This window comes from Topomyia yanbarensis, chromosome 2, assembly GCF_030247195.1.
Source record: "Topomyia yanbarensis strain Yona2022 chromosome 2, ASM3024719v1, whole genome shotgun sequence".
In the NCBI taxonomy this organism is placed as follows: domain Eukaryota; kingdom Metazoa; phylum Arthropoda; class Insecta; order Diptera; family Culicidae; genus Topomyia; species Topomyia yanbarensis.
Window position 1 is genome coordinate 336,698,413 of NC_080671.1, and position 21,305 is coordinate 336,719,717.

At 43.0% G+C, this 21,305-nt stretch overlaps 1 protein-coding gene across 2 annotated transcripts in view; it reads right to left on the reverse strand.

Moving 5' to 3' along the window:
- Nucleotides 1–7,824: 7,824 nt before the first annotated feature.
- LOC131684028 (zinc finger protein rotund-like) overlaps nt 7,825–21,305 on the reverse strand; it is a 144,486-nt gene continuing 131,005 nt past the window's right edge. For both annotated transcript variants that reach the window (XM_058966500.1, XM_058966499.1), the window contains 2 exons: nt 10,952–11,846; nt 7,825–10,892 (listed from right to left, as the gene is read on the reverse strand). In XM_058966500.1, coding sequence (XP_058822483.1) covers nt 10,387–10,892; nt 10,952–11,846 — 1,401 coding nt within the window. In that variant the 3' untranslated portion in view covers nt 7,825–10,386. The remainder of the gene's footprint in view (nt 10,893–10,951; nt 11,847–21,305) is intronic.

The window sequence follows — 21,305 nt, forward strand, 5'->3', positions numbered from 1 at the left end:
ATCATGAATACTTATCCCAAAGTTGTTCTAGATCGCAGTTCCTGCCTAGCTTTCGTTGAGACGACAGTTGATTCGAAACAGCGATGAGTACACCCCCACCGCGTTTTTTCCCTACACTGGCTGGGTCTCGGTCGTTACGATAAACCGTGTACCTTGGACCAAACTGCTGATTTCATCATACAGCCAGGTAGGACGAATGATAGCTGTATTAGCATCGATCTGCAAGGGAGGTTGATTTTCATTGACGGCCCTACTTCGGAGGAACATATACACTCTTCATAATTACTTGATAAAACAGTGTATTTTCTTCGGGCTTGCAAGTTGGCAGAAGATAAGCGGTGTCGTTTCCATCAAGTGTATTGTGTCCAGAGTCGAAAAATATTTTTTTCGTTTACCAAAATTTGACGAAAATGACAAGCGAGCGATGCTACTTTCTAAACCACTAGAACATTACGAAACCGAAAATGAGACAACGGCCTACGACAAAGCATGCGAGTAAATTCAATTTCATTATTTCCTCCATACATTCGTTTTCGCTTCGAAATTGAGAACGACATTAGTCTCTTCGATATTGCACATAGCGCTGGCCAAACGAAAAGAGAGCTAGTAACGATATTTATTTGTCGTTGTTCGATTTGGGATAATTACAAGCTAGCGATGATATTGGACGAGTGAAGCACTATTGGTGTGCATATTTCCTGTGTTTGCGGCGTTCTAGTTGCATTTTATGATGCACATTGCTATAATTTCATTTAATGAAAATTAAAATAAAAATCAAAATTACTGATTTGAAATTAAAACGAGATTGAATTTTCGTATTGTCATAGGAAAACGAAAGTCACTACTTCTGCTACTCGCTTCCATAGAATCGAAAGAAGAAGGGGCGTTGTCTTTATTGTTTTGCTTTGCGCGAATTTAGTGATGAAGGAGGCAGCGAAAAGACGAAGGTGAATTCAGTGAATTTCATCGTTCATTGAATGGGTATGAGAATTTTAGGCCCTGGTTGTGTCCACCGGGTGAAGGAGCAGAATAGATAGTATAAAAATTTTCTACTTAACATTGGTGGTGGCTTGCAGCAATAGATTCGGCGATTGACTGTAAAGTGTATCGTCTCTGTTGATGCGTATCACATAGCGAAAAAGAATAACTCATATCCACTAGATAACACGTTCCATGGGGACATGACCGAGAACTCTAGTGATATGGGGTAACTCACTCCCTATCAGAATTTTAATCGTACACCGAAAACTAAATATCAGAATGATGGCCCGCGAGACCACCCAAGAACACACGCGAATATGTAAATGCCCACACGGTTACAAAATCGGATGCATACACGCGAGCACACGCGACAAACAAACATACGAGCGCTTAAGCCCTTCGCGAGCATCCTTGCACAGCTACGCCTTTGATCACGCAAACATTATAACACCCCGGTAATAAGGTGAGCGCTTTAGTACTTACGAACTAACAAAGGCTTTCTCAAACTCCACAAACGCCCGTGTTCGCGCGATTATGTATCGGTCACGTCCGGAAATATTTACCCTTCGTCCTAGCTTAGGTCCGTACATTCAGTTGGAACAATCAAAAAATAATGTTCATATCCACTAGACAACACGTTCCATGGCGATATGACCGGGAGCTCTAGTGATATGGAAGAACTCACTTTTTTCTAGTATCTGAACCGTACATCGAAAATTAAGTATCAGATTCACAGTCCGCACGCGATCTTCCAAGAACACACGCGAATATGCGATAAGACATAAAATAGAATCGGTGAAAAAGTAGAATTTATACATGCGAAGTTACATACACGTTAGCACACGCGACATACACACGCGAACGAACACGTTAACGTAGAAATACTCGAGCGCTTCGCGATGATACACGAGCTCGCGAAATACCTACGCCCGCACATATCTAATCGCACCGTACAGTGAATATCAAATGGTGAGTTGACAACCAAAAGGAGCGTCCAATATAGCTCTACTCCTCGCTAGTTCCTACCTCACGCTTCCACGGGTCGAACGATGACAAATGACCGCCAGCTGAGAGTTGCGTGCTTAGCTGGTAGCGCAACCTGGGCACTGTTGTCCTTCTGACATCAGCGAAGTCAGGAGGTACCTGAGCGTCTGTTCATCAGGAGGTGCGGCTAAAACAGTGTCTTACTGGCATCCAGCGGCTGGATAAGATACGCTGCATCGCGTCAGCTACACCTAAAAGGTGGCAGCCCCACCAGTGCGATAGGTAGCGCGACCCCGGTAAGGTAGTCTACCGAAATACCTAAAACACCACGAAAGACATGAGTAGAGAAAAAACGAACTGGAGCAAACGACGACAAATAAAGGATAACGATTGGGAACTCGGATCTTGGTTGGTAAAAACTTTAAATGAACCCGCAGGGCTCCTGGCTCGCGAACTGCGTAATGTTGGCGTGCACGTGGCACCGATACAAGTAGTACGATGACCGAAAACCGAAGAACGCAAATTCAGAGCCATATCTACTACTGGTGAAAGAGTAGAACATGGTGTTGGTTTCATAGTGATCGGGAAGCAGACGAAGCAAGTTATTTAAGTCGGCATTTCTCGGACGCCATTAATGTGAGGACCTTCAGGGGCCCAAACATCGACTCGGATCATTATCTCGTAGTAGCAAAGATTCGTGCACGATTATCTAGCGTCACGAGTCTAAGAAACAACAGAACGATGCGATTCAATATACAACGTGTTTCGGCTGAAGGTGTAGCAACTGAGTATCGCCAGAAGCAGGATGAGCGGATAGATGAGACCAACGTAACTAACAACGTCAAAAGCATGTGGGAGGCTGTCCACGAAGCTGTGACTATAACGGCGTGAGAAGTAATAGGTACAGCTCAGCGGCGTCAACGAAGTGGTTGGTTCGATGAAGAGTGCCAGAGAGTGACGAACGAGAAGAATGCGGCCAGAAGCCGGATCCTAGTGGCTGGTACACGCCTCAACAGGGAGTGGTACGGGGAAGCAAGATTTTATGCACTGTCAACGAGGCGCGCAAGAAATCAACGCCAATACCCGTTAATGTGCAATGAGCGAGAGAAATTTGCTGACAGACAAAACAATGATGGCTGCCAGGTGAAAGGAGCATTTCGAGGTTCTAAGCATTATTCTAAGCATTAAGGCGGACGAAGAATTGCCTGCTAGTGGGCTAAATAGACTCATTTGCCCCATCTACAAGAAAGGGCACAGACTAGAATGCGCTAATTACAGGGAGATATCTCTCCTGAACTCGGCGTACACAATACTGTCGCGTATCCTGTTTAGCAGACTGAGACCGTTTGAGCAGTTCTTCGTTGGTGAATACCAGGCTGGTTTTCGTGAGGGCCGATCATCGACGGATCAGATTTTCAGCCTGCGGATGATCCTAGACAAATTCCGGGAGTACAACTTGCAGACCCACCATCTGTTCCTTGATTTTAAGACGGCGTACGACTCAGTGAAAACAAATAAGCTGTGGCAGATTATGTCAGAGCATGGTCCTCGGGCGAAACTGATTAGATTGATACGTGCGACGTTGGATCGTTCAAAATCAGGATTACAGATGAGATCTCGACCTCATTTGTGACAATAGATGCACTGAAGCAAGGCGATGTACTTTTAAATTTGTTGTTCAATATTATGCTATATTTCACCCTAAGGAGGAAAATTTGGTAAAAACCAAAATTTCTCACTAGGGTGAAAATTTGTTGGTAAAACCAGTCTTTGTACAGGAGTTTAGTTTTAAGGGATTTGCGTCAAGCCGGCGCTAATCTATTCCGACAATAAGTTAGTGTCGGTTTCTGATGAGGCGAAGCCGAAACACAACTGAGTATGTTCAATATTGCTCTCGAAGGAGCTATCAGGAGAGTTGGCGTGCAAAGGAACAGAACTATCATCACAAGGTCGCATAAGTGATTGATGGTGACGTGTTTGAAGTGGTCGAAGATCTCATTTATCTTGGTCCACTTGTGACTTGCGACAACGATGCTTCCCTCGAGGTAAAAAGGCGTATTGCAGCTGCCAACAGAGCCGTTAACGGTCTACGTAACGAGCATAGGTCTCGCAACCTGCAAACGTAAACAAAATTCGTCTTATACAAGACACTGATCCTCTCTGTCGCTCTTTATGGTCACGAAGCGTGGACGTTGAGGGAGGCAGATAGGAGAGCATTCGGAGTCTTCGAGCGTAAAGTGCTACGGACAACACTTGTACCAAGTATACAAAACTGCGGATATTGTTAAACAGATCAAATACGGCAGACTGCAATGATTGGATTGAGGATTGACGTAACATTTGTCAGCCCGAGTCTGGTTCCAGGCATGGAATGGAGGGTAGACGAAGCCCGGGAAGCCGCCAAGTGACCCATCGGCGTACAGACCAATCTGTCTGATCGACACGACTGGCAAATTGCTTGAGAGGATTATCCTCAACAGGCTAACCCCGTACGCAGAAGGTACGGACGGCCTGTCAGGCAACCAGTTTGGCTTTCGGAAGGGTAAGTCCACAGTGAACGCTCTCAACTCAGTGATAAAGACTTCCGAGATAGCGATCCAACGAAAAAGGCGAGGCGTTCGATACTGTGCGTTAGTGACACTTGACGTGAAGAACGCATTCAACAGCGCAAGCTGGGATGCCATCGCGCTCTCGTTACACCCGCTTAGCCTACCGGTGGGTCTTACCGGATCCTGGAAAGTTACTTCCAGAACCGCGTACTGCTATATGAGACCGACGCCGGTCAGAAAAGGGTTCCGATTACCGGCAGAGTCCCGCAGGGCTCGATCCTAGGCCCGGTGCTATGGAACCTCATGTATGACGGGGTTCTGAGACTGAAGTTCCCTCCTGGGGTCAAGGCTTTCCCGACGACGTAACCTTGGAGGTCTACGGAGAGTCAATCCTTGAGGTAGAACTAACCGCAGAACACGCGATCAACGCGGTGGAGGAATGGATGAGCGCGAGAGGCCTGGAGCTCGCTCATCATAAGACGGAGGTAGTTATAGTCAACAACCGCAAGCCGGCACAACATGCAGTTATCCATGTGGGAGAAGTCACGATCACTTCACAGCGGAGTCTGAAGTCTCTCGGAGTCATTATAGAAGACAAGCTGACCTTCGGCAGCCACTATACATGCAGGAGAGCGTCGACTGCTGTTGCGGCACTATCGAGGGTGATGTCCAACAGCTCAAAGGTGTGCACCAGTAGACGTAGGTTACTGGCAGGCGTTGCCGTATCTATCCTCAGGTACGGCGTCCCGTCATGGTCAAGAGCACTGAGGATAACCAGTTACCTACAGAAACTGGAGAGCACCTACCGCGTGATGTGCCTCAGAGTGATATCTGCCTACCGCACACGATGCATCCTCTTCCCGAGCAAACGAAAAGCCCATAATACCCCCATGGTCATGGGTGTTTGAAATGGGTTCAAACCATGAAAATACCATCATCATGGTCCGGTAGATCCCATGTAAAATAACATATGTTGGTGTATTTATGGGTTATTGAGACCATTTTATGGTGTCTTGATGGTTGTGAATTTTGTCACGGACCATATTTAAGGTCTTTTCAAGGGGCTATGTGGTGTTTGAACCCATGAGTATTTGCTCGGGTTGATAGCGAGCATGATGCCAGTTGGGCTGGTCATTCGGGAAGATGAGGAGTGTTTCGAGCGACGTGGAAATAGAGGAGCCCGCTAGCGCACCAGGGTGACCTCGGTCGCCAGATGGCAGCGTGAGTTGGACAACTCCTCGAAAGGTAGGTGGACCCACCGGCTGATACCTAGCATATCGAGCTGGGTGGGAAGATCCCATGGGGAAGTTCACTTCCACCTGACACAATTCCTGTCAGGCCATGGATGTTTCCGACAGTACCTCCACAGGTTCGGGCACGCGGAGGTCCCAGTCTGTCCGGACTGCCCAGATGTAGACGAAACTGCCGAACACATACTGTTCGTATGTCCTCGGTTCGACGTCGAAAGAAGAGCAATGCTTGACATCTGTGGCTGGGACACAACCCCTGATACCCTTATTCAGCGGATGTGTCAATTGATGGAGAAGTGGAACGCAGTCTCGACTGCTACCACCCAGATTGCCTGTAGGCTACAGGTAATCTAGCGAACCGAGCAACAGACGACAGGCACGGCTAACTAGTGATTGGTTAGTTGGAGCGAAAAAGGCCGAGCGCAAAAAGGGAGCGAATGGTCTGTTCAGGCTGAGGCAGGTTTGGCGCAGCGACTGGCAACCGCGTAAGGGGTAAACCCAGCCACCCCGAAGCAAGACAGAAGAGCGAGTTTATAGGCGTATAAGTGGACTGCCTCATGCCAAGATGGGAGGGTCGTAGCGTAGTATGTTGGGACTTATCTATCAATGCCTCGTGGCGTAGCAGTGGAGTGAAAGAGTGAGCATCCAAGTCAGTCTCACACGGTATGTTAAGGGTGAGCACAAAAGTCAGCCTCACATGGTATGTTAGAGGTGAGCACAAAAGTCAGCCTCACAAGGTATGAAAGCGGTGAGCACCCAAGTAAGCCTCACAGGGTATGCCAGAAGTGGGGCCTAAGAAAAATGTCCCACATGGGATGCCAGGGGTGACAGAGGTATAATAGAGTGGCACGATCGAGAGTCAACCAGGTGATAGGGTGAGCACCCAAGTCAGCCTCACATGGTATGAGTGAGGCGAGCACAAAAGTAAGCCTAGCAAGGAATGAGTAAGGTGAGCACACAAGTCAGCCTCGCAAAGAACGAAAAAGGTGAGCACAAAAGTCAGCCTCATGTGGAGTGTTTGAGAGTGAATCAAGGTGCGATAGAGAGAGCACCCAAGTAAGCCTCATACAGGACGTATGAACGCGTGAGCGAGAGTGAATGAGTACATTAAGTATAGCCATCCCCCAGAAGTAATACCGAGAGGTAGTTCCTGGGGGGAACGATGGCGGAGCCCAATGGAGTTTAGTCGGTATTAATGGCAGCGTCACCATTCGAGCCCGACACGCCCCCAGTACACCCCGTGCGGTAGCTTGGATACCTACCAATAGCACGTGTACTGGGCTAGGACGTAAATGTCTTCTCCATTGTAAAAAAATAGACTGCAATGGGCTGGTCATGCGAACGTGCGGAGAAACTAGAAGGACGCCGCTCAAGACCGACAAAGATGGAGCCGTAAGATACGTCCAGCATTGGCGAGATGACGCTGTAGCTAACAAGGTATCAAGGTAGGTACAGTGAATAATTCAGAATCACGGCCCGCTGCATTTAGCCTTAAGCAGTGTTTTAGTGGGTGACATTACCCGTCTCGTCTGCAATTGTAGTGAGCGATTCTGATAGGCTGAGACCCTGACTCTACAGCTCCAGTAGGACAATTCTCGAAAAAAAAAATATGAAACCAGAACCTGTTGTTTCTCGCTCGCCGTCAGTATTGTTTTATTTTATTTTGCTTTTGACAGTTTGTTTGATCGAATTGAATCGAAAATGTTTGCTAATGTGGCAACATTTTTCGCACACGAATGGATTCGTACGCAGATACGAACGTGAACGAGAAGAGCATTTTTGAACACAAATTTAAAAGCGTCGAATCCGTTTCAAAACCAGAAAAACCAACCTTCGATCACAACTCGTATCGGCCGAATGAATACTGTTCTGTGTCCGGAAGTTGTTTGAGAAAATGATCTTGTCCGCCTCGAAAATTTGGTTGAAGCAAATAGCTTGTTGTCAGATATACAATTTGGCTTCCGCAAAGGCAAAAGGAAGCTATTTAAAATTGATTTGATCAATCTTATCATTGGATGAAAAACATTTCGGCTGTTTGTTTAGAATAAAACAGAAATTCCTTAGTTTTACATTTTTTAGATAACCACTTTTTATTCTGTTTTAAATTTAATTTAAAATTTGTTTATACAATCTACAATGCTACGCTTTCACCTGCACAGTTTCTCAACTGTCTTCCACATTGTTTATTATTTTCCATTTAGTCTCTTTCCTATGTTTCTAAAGACCACCGCCGCCAAGCTGCTGGTTTGTGACATTCTTGGCCAATAAATTTGTAGCTCTGTTAGCTACAGATTGATTGGCAAGAGTGACCATAGCCAACCAATGGCTTCCGTTATTCATAATCATAATTAGAGTAATAATAATAATAATAATAATTATAATAGAGTCTACATCATATCGAATATTTACTCATCCATCATATTTTTCTTAATCACCAAATTTGTCTGTACAGAGATAGAAAGATCACACCTTTGATTTAGTCCAGCTTATCGATTAGCTAGATCGCTTAGAATGCTATTACATATACTCTCGTTACCTACAGTCACTCACAACGACCACGTTTCATTTTTTTTTATATCTGATGCACTTTTAACCTATCTTTTCACAATCGGGCTCATACTTTAAATATTTAGTATTTGTTTTTCCATATTTTCTACAGATGTGTATTATTCCAATGCCTATTTGCTACGATTTCTACAATAGCTTTAGTATGATACAGTATCGGTTGAACAACTTAAAACAATACAGATGAAAATGAAGATATAAAATGGTAATTTTAAGTATATTTTACACTGCGTATTTTTGTTTCGTTTTGCTGTACCGATTGCAACGAAATAGGAAAGAAAATGATGAAAATAATATGCTCTCTACGAAATATATAAAAAAATAACTTAAATTTATCTTTTTTCTACATTCAACTAAAAGTACGGGAATTTCTCTTAAAAAGAAATGTGTTTTATTTTCAAACATATCAAGTGACACTCTGAATTGACAAAAAAAGCAAAATAAATGCGAAAAGAATCATCACAAACGAAGGAGAGAGGGAAGTTCCAGTGAGACAAAAATAAAAACAGAACACGGAAACCTATCGAGACCTTTCGTTTGCTTATAGCCTAAAAAATTAGTGGAATTTAAACACATTTCCATTCGCAGCGTTCTGGTTTTGTGCTTGAGCTAGTTGCTGTGTTCCTTCCTTCATTCTCATCGTAAGGTAATCTATGTACAGTAACTGTTGCAACTGCTGCATATTTTATAAACACTTTTTGCTTATTCGATATTGTTGAAGTTTGAAATTTTCATTTTTGTTTTGCTTTCTAATAGAAGAGAGTTGTTACCGCTTTTTTTCTTTCTTCCAAATTGTGAGCAAACCGCAAAGTAGGCATGCTTTTTGTGGTTGCGTCTGTGAGTGTGTGTGTTTTTGATCTTAAACGCTAAAATCACCGAGATCTTGATTTGATATACATAATGATAAAAGGATAAATAAAATACGGATAACAGAAAAATCCGGCTAAGCTTTTTTCAAATCCTTACTTCGCTTGTTGCTCTTAAGATGGGTGTGGTAGGATTTTGACTGTAAACGTTCAAGAGTTTAGTTTTTTCTTCGATTAGTTTAATGATTTTTTTCCACTGTTTTGTCTAATGTTTAATTTTAATACGACCTTCGAAGTGTCTATCGCTTGATCTTTTCGGGGATTTGGGCTCGGCTTGTTTTACTTATAGATCGTACAAATAAGTTCTTGTGTTGAACAAGGGGTATCAGAATTGGAGATAAGAGTACTCCAGCTTGTACGAATGTTGGAGAAAGAGTTTCTTTGGGGCGGTATCAAAAAGTTTTAATAACAAACGGCCTACTAGATTTGAGGTTTAAATGGAATGCTGTCACTGAAAATCAAAAGAACAGTAGTTGGAACGACACCACCATGCTGTGACAGATTCTTCAAATAGATCTTTAAGGCTCCGTCAGTGAAGCAGCGTTCTGTTTGAGTATTTAGTTCCTCCTGTTTAATCGTGTATGCAAATTATCGAATACAGGAACAGCTTTCACGGGAGCAGCACTAGCTTAGTTGGTAAGACGTTCGACATTTTTCGCTAAAACTGTCCTGCTTAGTGTATACTAATGGTTTGGCAAGGAATTTGCAGCTGTAGAAGCGACCCGGTACATTTCGAAAATTTCGAATGATCCGAATAAATTTTGGGAATATTCCGTCAATGTCAAGTAACAATTGAAGATTCGTAGCACCCCACAGGCGCAATCTTTTTTAAGAATGGATTCAAGAGAGCTATGAAACCTCGATCGTTAATGGGCTCCCAGCAAGATGTAGGCTAATCCGGTATAGCGCACACTCTTAGCAAAAAGTAAACCACAAGAAGCGATCACCAACCCTTACAATCGCCATTTACAACATGCATTCCTGTACAATTACGGTCCATGCGATCACTAATCATGGTATACCTTAGGCTTCCGTCGAGCGACAACCATCCACCTCCCTTCTCACCAAGCCCAGATCTCCGCAAAGATCAAACATAAGTGCTCAACCCCGCACATCCCTAATCCTAATCCCGCTGACAACCCTAAGAAAGCCTACCGACTAGCACCGACCCCCGCGCGCACGGCTGTTCTATTACTGCTTTTCCGTTTTGCCTATCACCCCACCGCCACCCATCAGCAGATGTTCGCCCGCTATCAGCCCACTCGACGGTTGGTGCGCGTAGTTGCGGATCTGATGCAGCGAGATGAGCTGGTTGGGGAAACTGTTACCGGCCGCATTGCCCGCGGCCTGTTGGATCGATTTCTGGTTCTGGAAGCTGATGGCATCGTACAGGTAGGAAGGCCGCTGCGCTGCCGCCAGCTGCTGATGATGGTGAGCCGCTGCCAGCGTGTTGAGGTGTGGTGGCATCGCATTGATCGGGGTGAATGCCGAATTGGTGGTGGTTTTGGTGACGCTCGACGCATCGTAACCGCCACTCGTCACCACAACGTTTGCCGCCGATGACGTTGGGGTTTGGTTGTTTACGTGCTGCTGCTGTTGTTGCTGTTGCTGCTGGGGGTTTTGTCGAATTACGACCAAGTCTTCACCGACGTCGTCCGAATTAGCCGAATTGCCACCGTTCAGGTTGCGATGATGGTCTGAAAGAAGTGAAAACAGTTAGCTTGTTTGGCGATGTCAAATCTACAAAAAATCTCACCATTTCCGGAATTGTTTCCTCCGCCGCCGCCACTATGCTGTTGCTGCTGCTGCTGTTGTTGTTGTTGTTGCTGCTGCTGCTGTTGCTGTTGGAGGGCGAAATCGTACTGCTGCTGCTGTTGCTGCTGCATTGCCTCCGCCAGGGAAGCTGCCGAATCTGGACTAACCTTCGGCCAGTAGGGATGATCCCCGCCGGCAGCCACTAGCGTCGCAGCTGCGGCATTACCAACCATTCCACCCATCCGATTCAGACCCAGTCCAGCCAGACCTGCTAGGCCAGCGGCCGCATCGGCTGCTGAGAGTCCTGCTGCAGCTGCTGCCGCGGCCGCCGCCGCTGCATTGTTATTATTGTTGTTGTTATTGTTATTGCTATTGTTGCCCCGATTCCGGCGCTTCTCCTCCTTCTCCGCGTGTTTCTGCATGTGCTTGGCGAGGTAGGTTTCCTGGGTGTACGACTTGCCGCACAGCTGACAGATGTGCGTCTTCAGATGCTTCGAATCCTTGTGCTTTGGTATGTGCTCCAGCAGGGAAGCCTCGTCGGTGAAGCACTTGTAGCAGGAGTTGCATTTGTACGGTTTGTCGGTCTGATGGCATCGGGAGTGAGACTGTAGGTTCGAGAGCTGCGAGAAGGCTTTAGGGCAGCCCGGATGGCGACACTTGTACGGTTTGTCACCGGTGTGGGTTCGTATGTGCTGCTGCAGGTGCGACAGCTGGGTGAACTTCCGCTGGCAGATCTCGCACCGGTACGGTTTGATGCCGAGGTGTATCCGCGTGTGTTGCGACAGGTAGCTCGAGTTGGCAAAGGCCTTTGTACATTGGGAGCACTTGTACGGTTTGGTTTCGCGCATGTGCAACTGACCACCGTGCAGCTGCAGGTCACCCTTGTTGGCGAAGATCTGGAAGGTGAGAGAAAATCAATTATGAATTAGTCATGTTTAACCATAGATGATTATAAATACATTTAGAAGTTACATGAAAATACCCCAAGATACCCCCAAAAACAAACGCTTCCGCTGGCGATGTTCGCAATCTTAACGCAAAAGTCATACAAACTGTTCACAACAACCCTGACCCTGCAACGCTTCACAGATCAAGGAAATTCATTAAGTGGCGAGTGACGATAAAGACGACGGCGATGACGGACGTGTGGTGGATCGTGTGCGTTTGTCTACCTGTAATGGTGGCTGCACTTTACCGCCAGTTGAAAGGTTCAAACACTCGAAAAAAACGAAGTGCGAAGCTTACTAATAGTGCTTAGCCGGTATGACGATCAACACGATGACGACAACGACGACGACGACGGATTGCTAGCCGCCGCACGGCGAACAGCACTCATCAATTTGATTAATGAATTTACACGAGAATAATGACTCGAAATTGCTGTTTTACCGTGCCGTTGAGCGGAGGTTTCTTAGAGCTCTTTGCGGGCTTCCAGTGTTTGTTTGGTTCGGTTGCGCGCGTTAGCTGGTCGACCGATCGAATTATGCACGGCGAGCGAGCGAATTCGGTAATTGATAATTACTTATCCGGACGGTGTGCGCGCGTCAGTCAGTCGGTATGAAGTTTTTTTTTTCAATTGTTTTGTTCGCACAGATTCTGATGCGCAGTCATGTGAAGGTCATCGGAGCCTCTTCTACTCTGATCATTCAGGAAGACGATGATGTGTGAGAACATTCCCAAAATAACACTTGTCGGTTCAATTTCAGGATTGGCGCACCGTTTGCAGAAATTAATTACAAATAGTCATCCCAGAACGATTCAGTGCTGATCTAAAATATATGAATTACTATACTGCCTATAACTGCAAATCAGTACCATGTAGATAGGGAATCCTTAGAACATGGGACTGACTTGCGATTATGGGCAGGATACGGTATGAAATCTTGTCAGTTCTAGTGTGTTTTTTTTATTTCGATTATAGAGGTTTTAACCTTAAGGTCATTCGCCTCTTCGGGTTAGAAAAATCTCTTATGCAAAATTTCTAACCCTATGTGCGGGGTTGGGACTCGAACCCAGGTGCGCTGCGTACAAGGCAATCGATTTACCAATACGCTACGCCCACCCCCTAGGGTGTTTTTTTTTCAAATGGTCCTGTGTTCAAATTCTTTGTTTATTTTATCTTTTGATAAATAACTATATCGCTGTAGAATAAATGCTGAAACTGTTTGCGTTTTATCAACAACCACAACTTGTTTGCTTGTTTAAACAATATTCTGCAAGAAATATTAACATTTGATAAAATATTCGGCAATTAAATTGTACTGTAAGTTGAGCGTGTCATCTGTCTTCATAGACAGTAAACAGGACTTCAACAGTAATGAACTTTTGATTATGTTTTTACGCTGTTCAAATAAAACAAAAATATCAGTGGTTCAAAGTGACTTCCTGGTGGTGCTACAGAGCAAGCTGAGATAAAGTATAACTAAGACATTCTCAATCGGAGTTGAAACCACTGTAACAAATGTTTTGTTGGATACATCGCTGGCATTTGTTTTTGTCACAGACTAACAAACATAACACTCACTTGAGATGCTCTATTTCTCGGACTATCTGATATTCCAACACACTATTTTTTTTTATTAAACCCTTTCTAGCTCAACTTTTTTCTAGTGCATGTATGGTTTCAAAACTATTTTTCCTTCAAAACGGTGAGGCCCTTTTCCATAAAAATAGGTGCTTCCCTCGCAGTGCTAGAAGCTACTCAATTTTTACCTTCCAATGCTCAATACAATTCTCCTAGAATTTTACAATAGTCCAATTGCGTGGAAAACGTAGCCAAGGACGGTCTAAATTGAGAAGTTTTATCAATTTTCAAAAAATGTGCAATATAACGAAGACTCCGAATTTTAAGCTCATTGTAACAAAATTTGTAAAAAAAACTGGCTGACATTGTATAGCCGCCATTTTGAATTTTCGAATTCTGTTATCAGAATAGTAATCAGCGACCTCAAAAACCACATAATCTATTTTTATGCTAGTTGAGAAGTTATACCTGTCTCTCAGAATCATCAGACCAACATAATAATAAACTCTATTTTTTAATATTCTGATAATTTTTTTTCGAAAGAACTGACCTACGAAAAATTCTGCAAAAAATCTTTTATTTAGTTCAATGTTTAAAATGCTTGCAAAATTTTTTTTAGATCTCTACGACTTTTAGTTCGGACACAGCCAAATTTATTGTAAAAAACGAGATTTTCGAGTTTCAATTCTTTATAATTAATAAGTAATTAACAACTTACATAATTTTTTGTGCTAGTTGTACTCCTTAAATCCCTAAGAGTTGATTAAAAGAAAGAATTCATATTTATATGTCAACTCTAACTAGAAATCCAGTAAAAACTAAAGAGAAGTAGGTGGGACGTATACCCACTGCGTCGCCAAGGGTCCGTTTTCTCAAAATATTTTTCGCACTGGCTCTGTCGTCATTGGAACAACATTTGTTCGCGGCATCGCCATTAACAGTAGTTTACCAGAAACATAAGAGTTGATTCCCCTTTTTTATTTTTTTTTATTATAGAGGTTTTAATCTTAGAGTCATTCGCCTCTTTTCCGGTTTAGCGAAATCTCTTGAGAAAAAATTCTAACCCTATTTGCGGGGTTGGGAATTGAACCCAGGTACAATGCAATCGATTTGCCGACTATGCTATACCCGCCACTTATGGCTGATGTCTTCTTTCAAGCATGAGCAGTTCTTTGAATCTTCATTCCAAATACGTTCGCAAACTGTTGATCTGCTCGTTTGTCTGGTTTACCAAAGCATAAGTGTTGATTCTTCTTTCAAGCATGAGCGGTTCGTTGAATTTATATACCAAATAGCCCTTGACTTTGCCGCGTAACCGAAACCAATCCGTCGGACGAGGGGTAGCTGTAGACCCGCCATCCGAAGTGGTGGCCCCTCACAAGCAAACCTGTGATCCACTCGTTTGCCGGGATTGCTCAAACATAGTGTTTATGGACTACTTAAGTCCGACGCCGTGGAGCGATGTCAAACAGCATCAAACGATTGGAAATGAAAGTCGCAAGAACAGAACTTGCTTCGTATAACCCGCTTTAGTATTATAATGTAAAAATCTAAAAAAAAAACTTCAAGTGTAAAACATCGGACGGCGATCATTTAGCATATAAGAATCGCTTAAAAGTTCTCACACGAAATAGTCGGCAAAGATGAACTTCCAGTTTAAACCCGGTTAAATAAAAACAATTCGTTCGCGGGGAAATCCGTACATAGTTACATTCAAGATTAAAAGTCAGAGACAACTATTTTTCAAGAGCCGGGTGTATTTTTGCCCGGTTTTTACACCCAAAACTCGGCCGTAATACCTTTACGGTAATAAGCAAAAAAATGTTCTAATAGCAAGACGTTTCATGCTAAAACGGTCACAACAAAAAATTCGTCAAACGGCAATACCAACACATTCAAATCTTCTCTGCGTCGCACTCATGTTTCATCAATTCTTATCCAATAAAACAGAGTCAGAAAAAAGACTCGGAATAGTGGTGGGGTATTTCGGCTGGTGTTAAATTGAAATATCTTTTCTATCACGGACGTTAACAGCAAGGTAGCGATTGCACAAAACAGGAACAGTCCTTCCCGTCATGTACGGGAAGCAAGACCTATGGTTTGGGTCCACGTATCCGAACCGAGGGTCCGGATCCAGATACTTGTCTGGATCTAAGCACCAGGTCTGGGTCTGGTTCAGGTCCGGACTTGGTAAGGGGAAAAGGGGAAGGGGCTAGATCCGGGTACTGGTCCGGATCCAGGTACTGGTCCAGATCCGGGACTGGTTCGGATCTGGGCACTGGTCTGGATCCGGGAGGTCCGGATTTGGGGACTGGTACGGATCTGGCAGCTAGGCCGGATCCGGAAACCGCCTAAACTTTTTATCCCACTATCCAACCTACCCAGTAAAAAATCCGTAATTCTGGCTGGTTTGTGCCAATATTGAGGCAAATTCCAGCCTGAATTTGGTCAAAGATCCGCCAGGATTCCGGTTGGTTTGACTCGGTACTAATACTATCATAGCAATCGACTGAATTATCCTACATCCGAACAGAGCCGAGGATGACACATACTAAAAAAGTGTTTGATTGTGTGATGCGCATACATGAACAGCAATGGAAAATCGTCATTCCACCGTTTACTACCTTTGCGGGAATATGAGTTTAATACCGCAATGCGCAATTGCGTGGTCTGTTACCGAAAAGACAATAGAATCTTACCCAAAAGTAATAGAAACATACCCGTCGGATTTTGGGTGTACACTAAAGGTTTTTAAAGGACTATTACACAGAAGAAACATCTTCTGTTCTTGCGACTTTCATTTTAAAAAAATAAAAATAAACCATCTATTTCAATGTATTACAATTGAGCGACCGAAAATAAAAGTCTCAAGGATAGAACATGATTCGCAAAACCCGTTTCAAATTTATTAGAATATAAAAATCGGAAATAAGCTTCAAGCATAAAAATCGGACAGAAATCCTTCAGCATAAGAATCGCTTAAAAAGTTCTCACCCGTAAAACTCGGTAAGAATGAACCTCCAGTATAAAAATCGTTTAAAAATAAATAAATCATCCGGTAGGAGCATCCGTATATCTTGATGTTCAAGATTAAAAGTCGGCTATCAAAAACTTCTTTGTAAGAATCGGATATATTTTTTCCGGTTTTTTTTTGCTGAAGGTTTTTTATCCGACTCTTACAAAGTAATGCCCCAGTCCGATTTTTATGCTTAAAGTTTATATCCGGTTTTTATATTCTAATATATTTGAAACGGGTTTTAAGAAGCAGGTTCTATCCTTGCAACTTTTATTTTCGGTCGCTCAATTGAACCCTTTGCACGCCATTTACTACTGCTTGCGGATATACTTTTCTTTTCGTTTTATCCTTTTTTGATGGTGCCTATTTGCTGTTACGCAAACATTGCCTGTGCTCGTTGATGCTACAATAGTTGAACCGCAGAGCTTAGAAAAATTGAGCTCCTCGCGTGACTGAAGTCACCTACTTGGATTGAGAATGGAAATAAAATTCCGTACATGTTAGGATAGTTTTGATTTGAACAAGCGTTCCACTTCGCGCACGGGCTTTTCGTGACCAGTGTCGTCGGTGGCTGGAAGCAGACTGGTTAGAATCTTTGAGCAATGACATGTGTTTTAAAAACTCAAAAGTCATTTTATGAAAAAATGATTGGTTCGGAAAACGATTATTTTTTTTCTTAAGATTTATTTATTTATTTAATAAAATGGTTCAATTTTCTCTTCCGTTTATTATTTTTAATTATAACTGATAGATCTGCCAATTTCTTAACAATTAGTTATTGACAATATTGTTGTATGTCTTGCCTCTTTCAAAGAGGGGTAGGTTTCATGCCAGCTAGTATATCAATGAAACTTTCAAGGTGTTAACAGTATTTTTCATAAGTAAATATAATTGAATGAATAGGATGGTTTACAGGAATCAGTGGACGATTAACATTAGCATTAACATTGATAACTATAACAATTTTGTTATAGTTAGCATTTATTAACGTTCAAGCCTCAAGGGTCAGTTGCCTTTTTTGGAAGGAAAATATACATTACAAAGAAACAAAAAATTACAATTCCAAAAAAAGTAATTGAAAATAGTCGAATATTATTGCTGTCGTCTATTTTGGGCGCACTGCTCTGCGCTCCTTGTGTTGATCTTCCCTATTGGTGGGGAGCAGTGGTTAGGTTTAACCTCCTGTGATTACTGATCGTTCCGTCTATGTTCTCCCTCGCATCGTGTTTGCGTTCATCTCGTCGTTGCTGGAGCAACTTTGGTTTTCGTTGTTCGATGTTTAGTGCTTTTTGTGATTTCGAGTGCATCTGGTATAGCCGTCTTCTTTTTTGTTTATAATTTCTTTAGGTATGCTAGCTGTTGGTTTGGGGCTACCGTTAAATATTGTTTGCTAGGAATTTATTTTTTGGCCGATTGTTTATGGTGTATCAGCAGATGTCGAAGACCATTAGGTGGTGTTGGCTGTAGTAGATGAATTTTCTCTACTTGTTTTGGCGCATGACTTACCGTAGTGTGCCTCCTGTTTCTGGAACTGACACGTGGGCGTCTGCCCAGGCGATGTACATAGCGTTATTTGGATGTAGTTAACACATTGACATGGTTTGCCATCGAAAGGCAAGTAAAAAGATTGTTTTAGGCGCATTTGTACCATCCGAACACTGTGGAAAATGCTAGGGGAAAAGTTTCTCTAAGTGTCGTTTGTAATGGATTCCACTTCTACATATTTCGATATGAATCTTTGAATATAATCCGGGCTAGGGCACGAAGTCAAGTCGTGTAAGCAAATTTCCGTCAAATATTTCGGCGTTGTGCTGCATGTTGTTCTTCGATACGAATTTTTCTGTCTTGGCAAAGGAGTTGGACGTTATTGGTACTACACATCTCGTATGATGTAGCTGTATGTGTGACACTTCTTTAAGCACATTGATCAACTGTTCCACCTCGCGCACTGTAGGTCTACGACGGGTCTGTGTACAGTCAATCGCGATTGTGTTCTCTCGTAATTGACGAATATTTATTTTGTAGATCACTCATTTTACATACAGGGATAATGGGACTTAGTTGTTTCTATAGTATTACGTACACGCTATAGGGGAGCCACTCCCTGGTAGTATTTTTATTTGTTTGCTGATTACAAGCGGTGCCTTTTGGATTTCTGCTCTGAATGGGATGAAAAAACAGAATGTTTGTCTTAATTCTAGTTTTTAAAAAAATAATTGGTGTAAGAGAAACATTCTTTTCTTCTTGATCCTACTGATCCTAGACCAACACTAACACTGAAACGGATGATCGGCATCTCTTTCTACATGTTTTATTTAATTCGTTCATTTGAAAGTGTAACTTTCCATTGCAAGCGAAGATACTTTTTCGTGGCGGGAAAGCATTCGTTTTCTCACCAACAGCGTCTCTCTCGTTGATGTTCACGTCCATATCGTCATAGTAGCTACTGCCTTGATAATACCGAACCTTTCTTCCTAGTGTGAACCCTCTGCCGTTGACAATAGCTCCCATGTTTTTGAATGATACTAGTACTGCATTGCGTAGATGATGATATTGAAGATAGGCGACTTCCGTAAGTCTAAATACCAGTTGTATAACACAATATTTGTCAACGACAGCAGCTCAGAACAGTGTTTTTTCGTCAACTTTACTCTTGACGACAAGAATAAATAAAATGTTTCCTTTGTTCACTAGACAATGCACACTGGATCGGGAGGCTGCTAGTTGTCGTTCACTTCACTTGATTGTAGGTCTGACTCGGGCATAAGTAAGAAGTGTACTGGGATTCTTTTCCATACCTGGCCATTATGCCGACTAAGTTCTGACAATAAAATTCGCGGATCTCTCAGATTTTCTTATACAGTTTCAAAAGGATTTCCAAATAAAAAAATGAAACCATATTTATTATCATATATGGAGCAAGTTTACAACTTAAAGTGCAGTTTCTTTTTATGACAAATTACTTCTATAAAAGTATCTTCTTTTCAAATAAATGTTCGATGACATTAGAACAATTTTTCCGCTTTCGATTTTTGACCCTTTAAACGTTAAAACAACCGAAACCATAACAATCCGACTTATCGCTACCTGCAGCTTCAAAACATCACGTTTTGTTTCCAATTTGACATCAGACTTTGCTTCGGTTCGTTGTCATACAATTAGGATTTCTCCAAATGTATGCAATGCTCCCAAGGTCAACTTCTTGAAAGCTCTAGTCGTGTACAACGTTTCGGCCAACTTGTTTTTGTGTGGAAATCCATTTTTGTTAGTTTCTGTTTTCGATTTCACGTTCCTAGGATGCCCCCGCCTAGTATTTCTCAATCGGCCCCAATTCCGATAGGTTCAAGGGATTAAGATCGTTTAGCACGAAATTGACCTCCTTAGCCTTGTACCACTCAAGAACATCTTTCGAGTAAAGAAACGAGGGTAAATTCGGCCTAAAAGGCGTAGGGCCACCGTGAGACCTCAGAAGTGGAAGTTGATGGTATTGGAGGCTTTCTTTCAAATACACCTGCCCATCAACCGTTCCGGTTGTCACGAACGGAGTGCTCCGGTTTCCACACGAACAAATTGCCTGCCAAATCATGCAATTCTAGTAAGCTTATACATTTTCTGTTTTCTAACTTACTCAGACTAATGACGAACAGCGAAGTAAGGGAGCCGCTGCGGGAAATCTAGTTTCACATAAGTCTCGTCATCCATGACGAGACAATGCGGTTTCGTTAACAACCGAATGCAGAGCTTTTGGGAATGTTCACAATAGAATTTACCCAATAATGAATAGAAATGTGCAATAGGATCGCTTGTATCATTGCGAAGGGCTTGAGCATTTGTACGTTAACCTGTTCGATCGCGTGTGCTAATGTGTATGTAACTTCTCATGTATAAATTCTGTATTAAACCGTTTGACTTTCGCATATTCGCGTGTGTTCTAGAATGATCGCACGCGGACTGTGAATCTGATACTTAATTTTTCGTGTACGGTTCAGATTCTATAAAAAAGTGGGTTCTTCCATATCGCTAGAGTTCCCAGTCATGTCGCCATGGAACGGTTGTCTAGTGAATACAAACTTCATTTTTTGATTGGTATAACTGTATGGACCTAAGTTGCTAGAATGGTAGGTAAAGATTTCCGGACGTGACCGATTCATGATCGCGCGTGTGCGGGCTCGCGTTTGAGACCGCGTTTGTAACTTGGTAAGTACTAAAACGTTCACATTGTTACCGGAGTGTTATAAAGTTTGCGCGATCGCGAACGTAGGTGTGCGTAGATGATCGCGAAGAGCTTAAGCCTTAAGCGTTTGTTGACGTGTTTGTCGCGTGTGACCGCGTGTATGTGATTTCGTGTGTGTGCCACGATGACTGTCATTCTGATATTTAGTTTTCGGTGTACGGATCACATTCTAACAGGGAGTGAGTTACTTCATTACACTAGAGTTCCCACTCATGTCGCCATGGAAAGTGTTGTCCAGTGGATATGAGAGCATTCTTTTTAATTGATTCAACTGAAGGCATGGACCAAGACTTCTGGAATCGAGGATAGAGACTTCCGGACGTGATTGATTCATGATCGCGGGAATGTAGGTTTACGCTTGAGATCGCGTTTGAATATTTATAAGTGCGAAGACGTTCATTTTATCACTGGGATGTTATCATGTCTGCGATAGCGCAGGTGTAGGTTGCGTGGATGGTCGCGAAGGGCTCAAGCATTTCTATGTTTGTTTGTCGCGTGTATGTGACTTCGTGTGCATATATTCGATTTTTATGTCGCCATGGAGCGTGTAGTTTAGTGGATATGAGCATCATCTTTTTGGT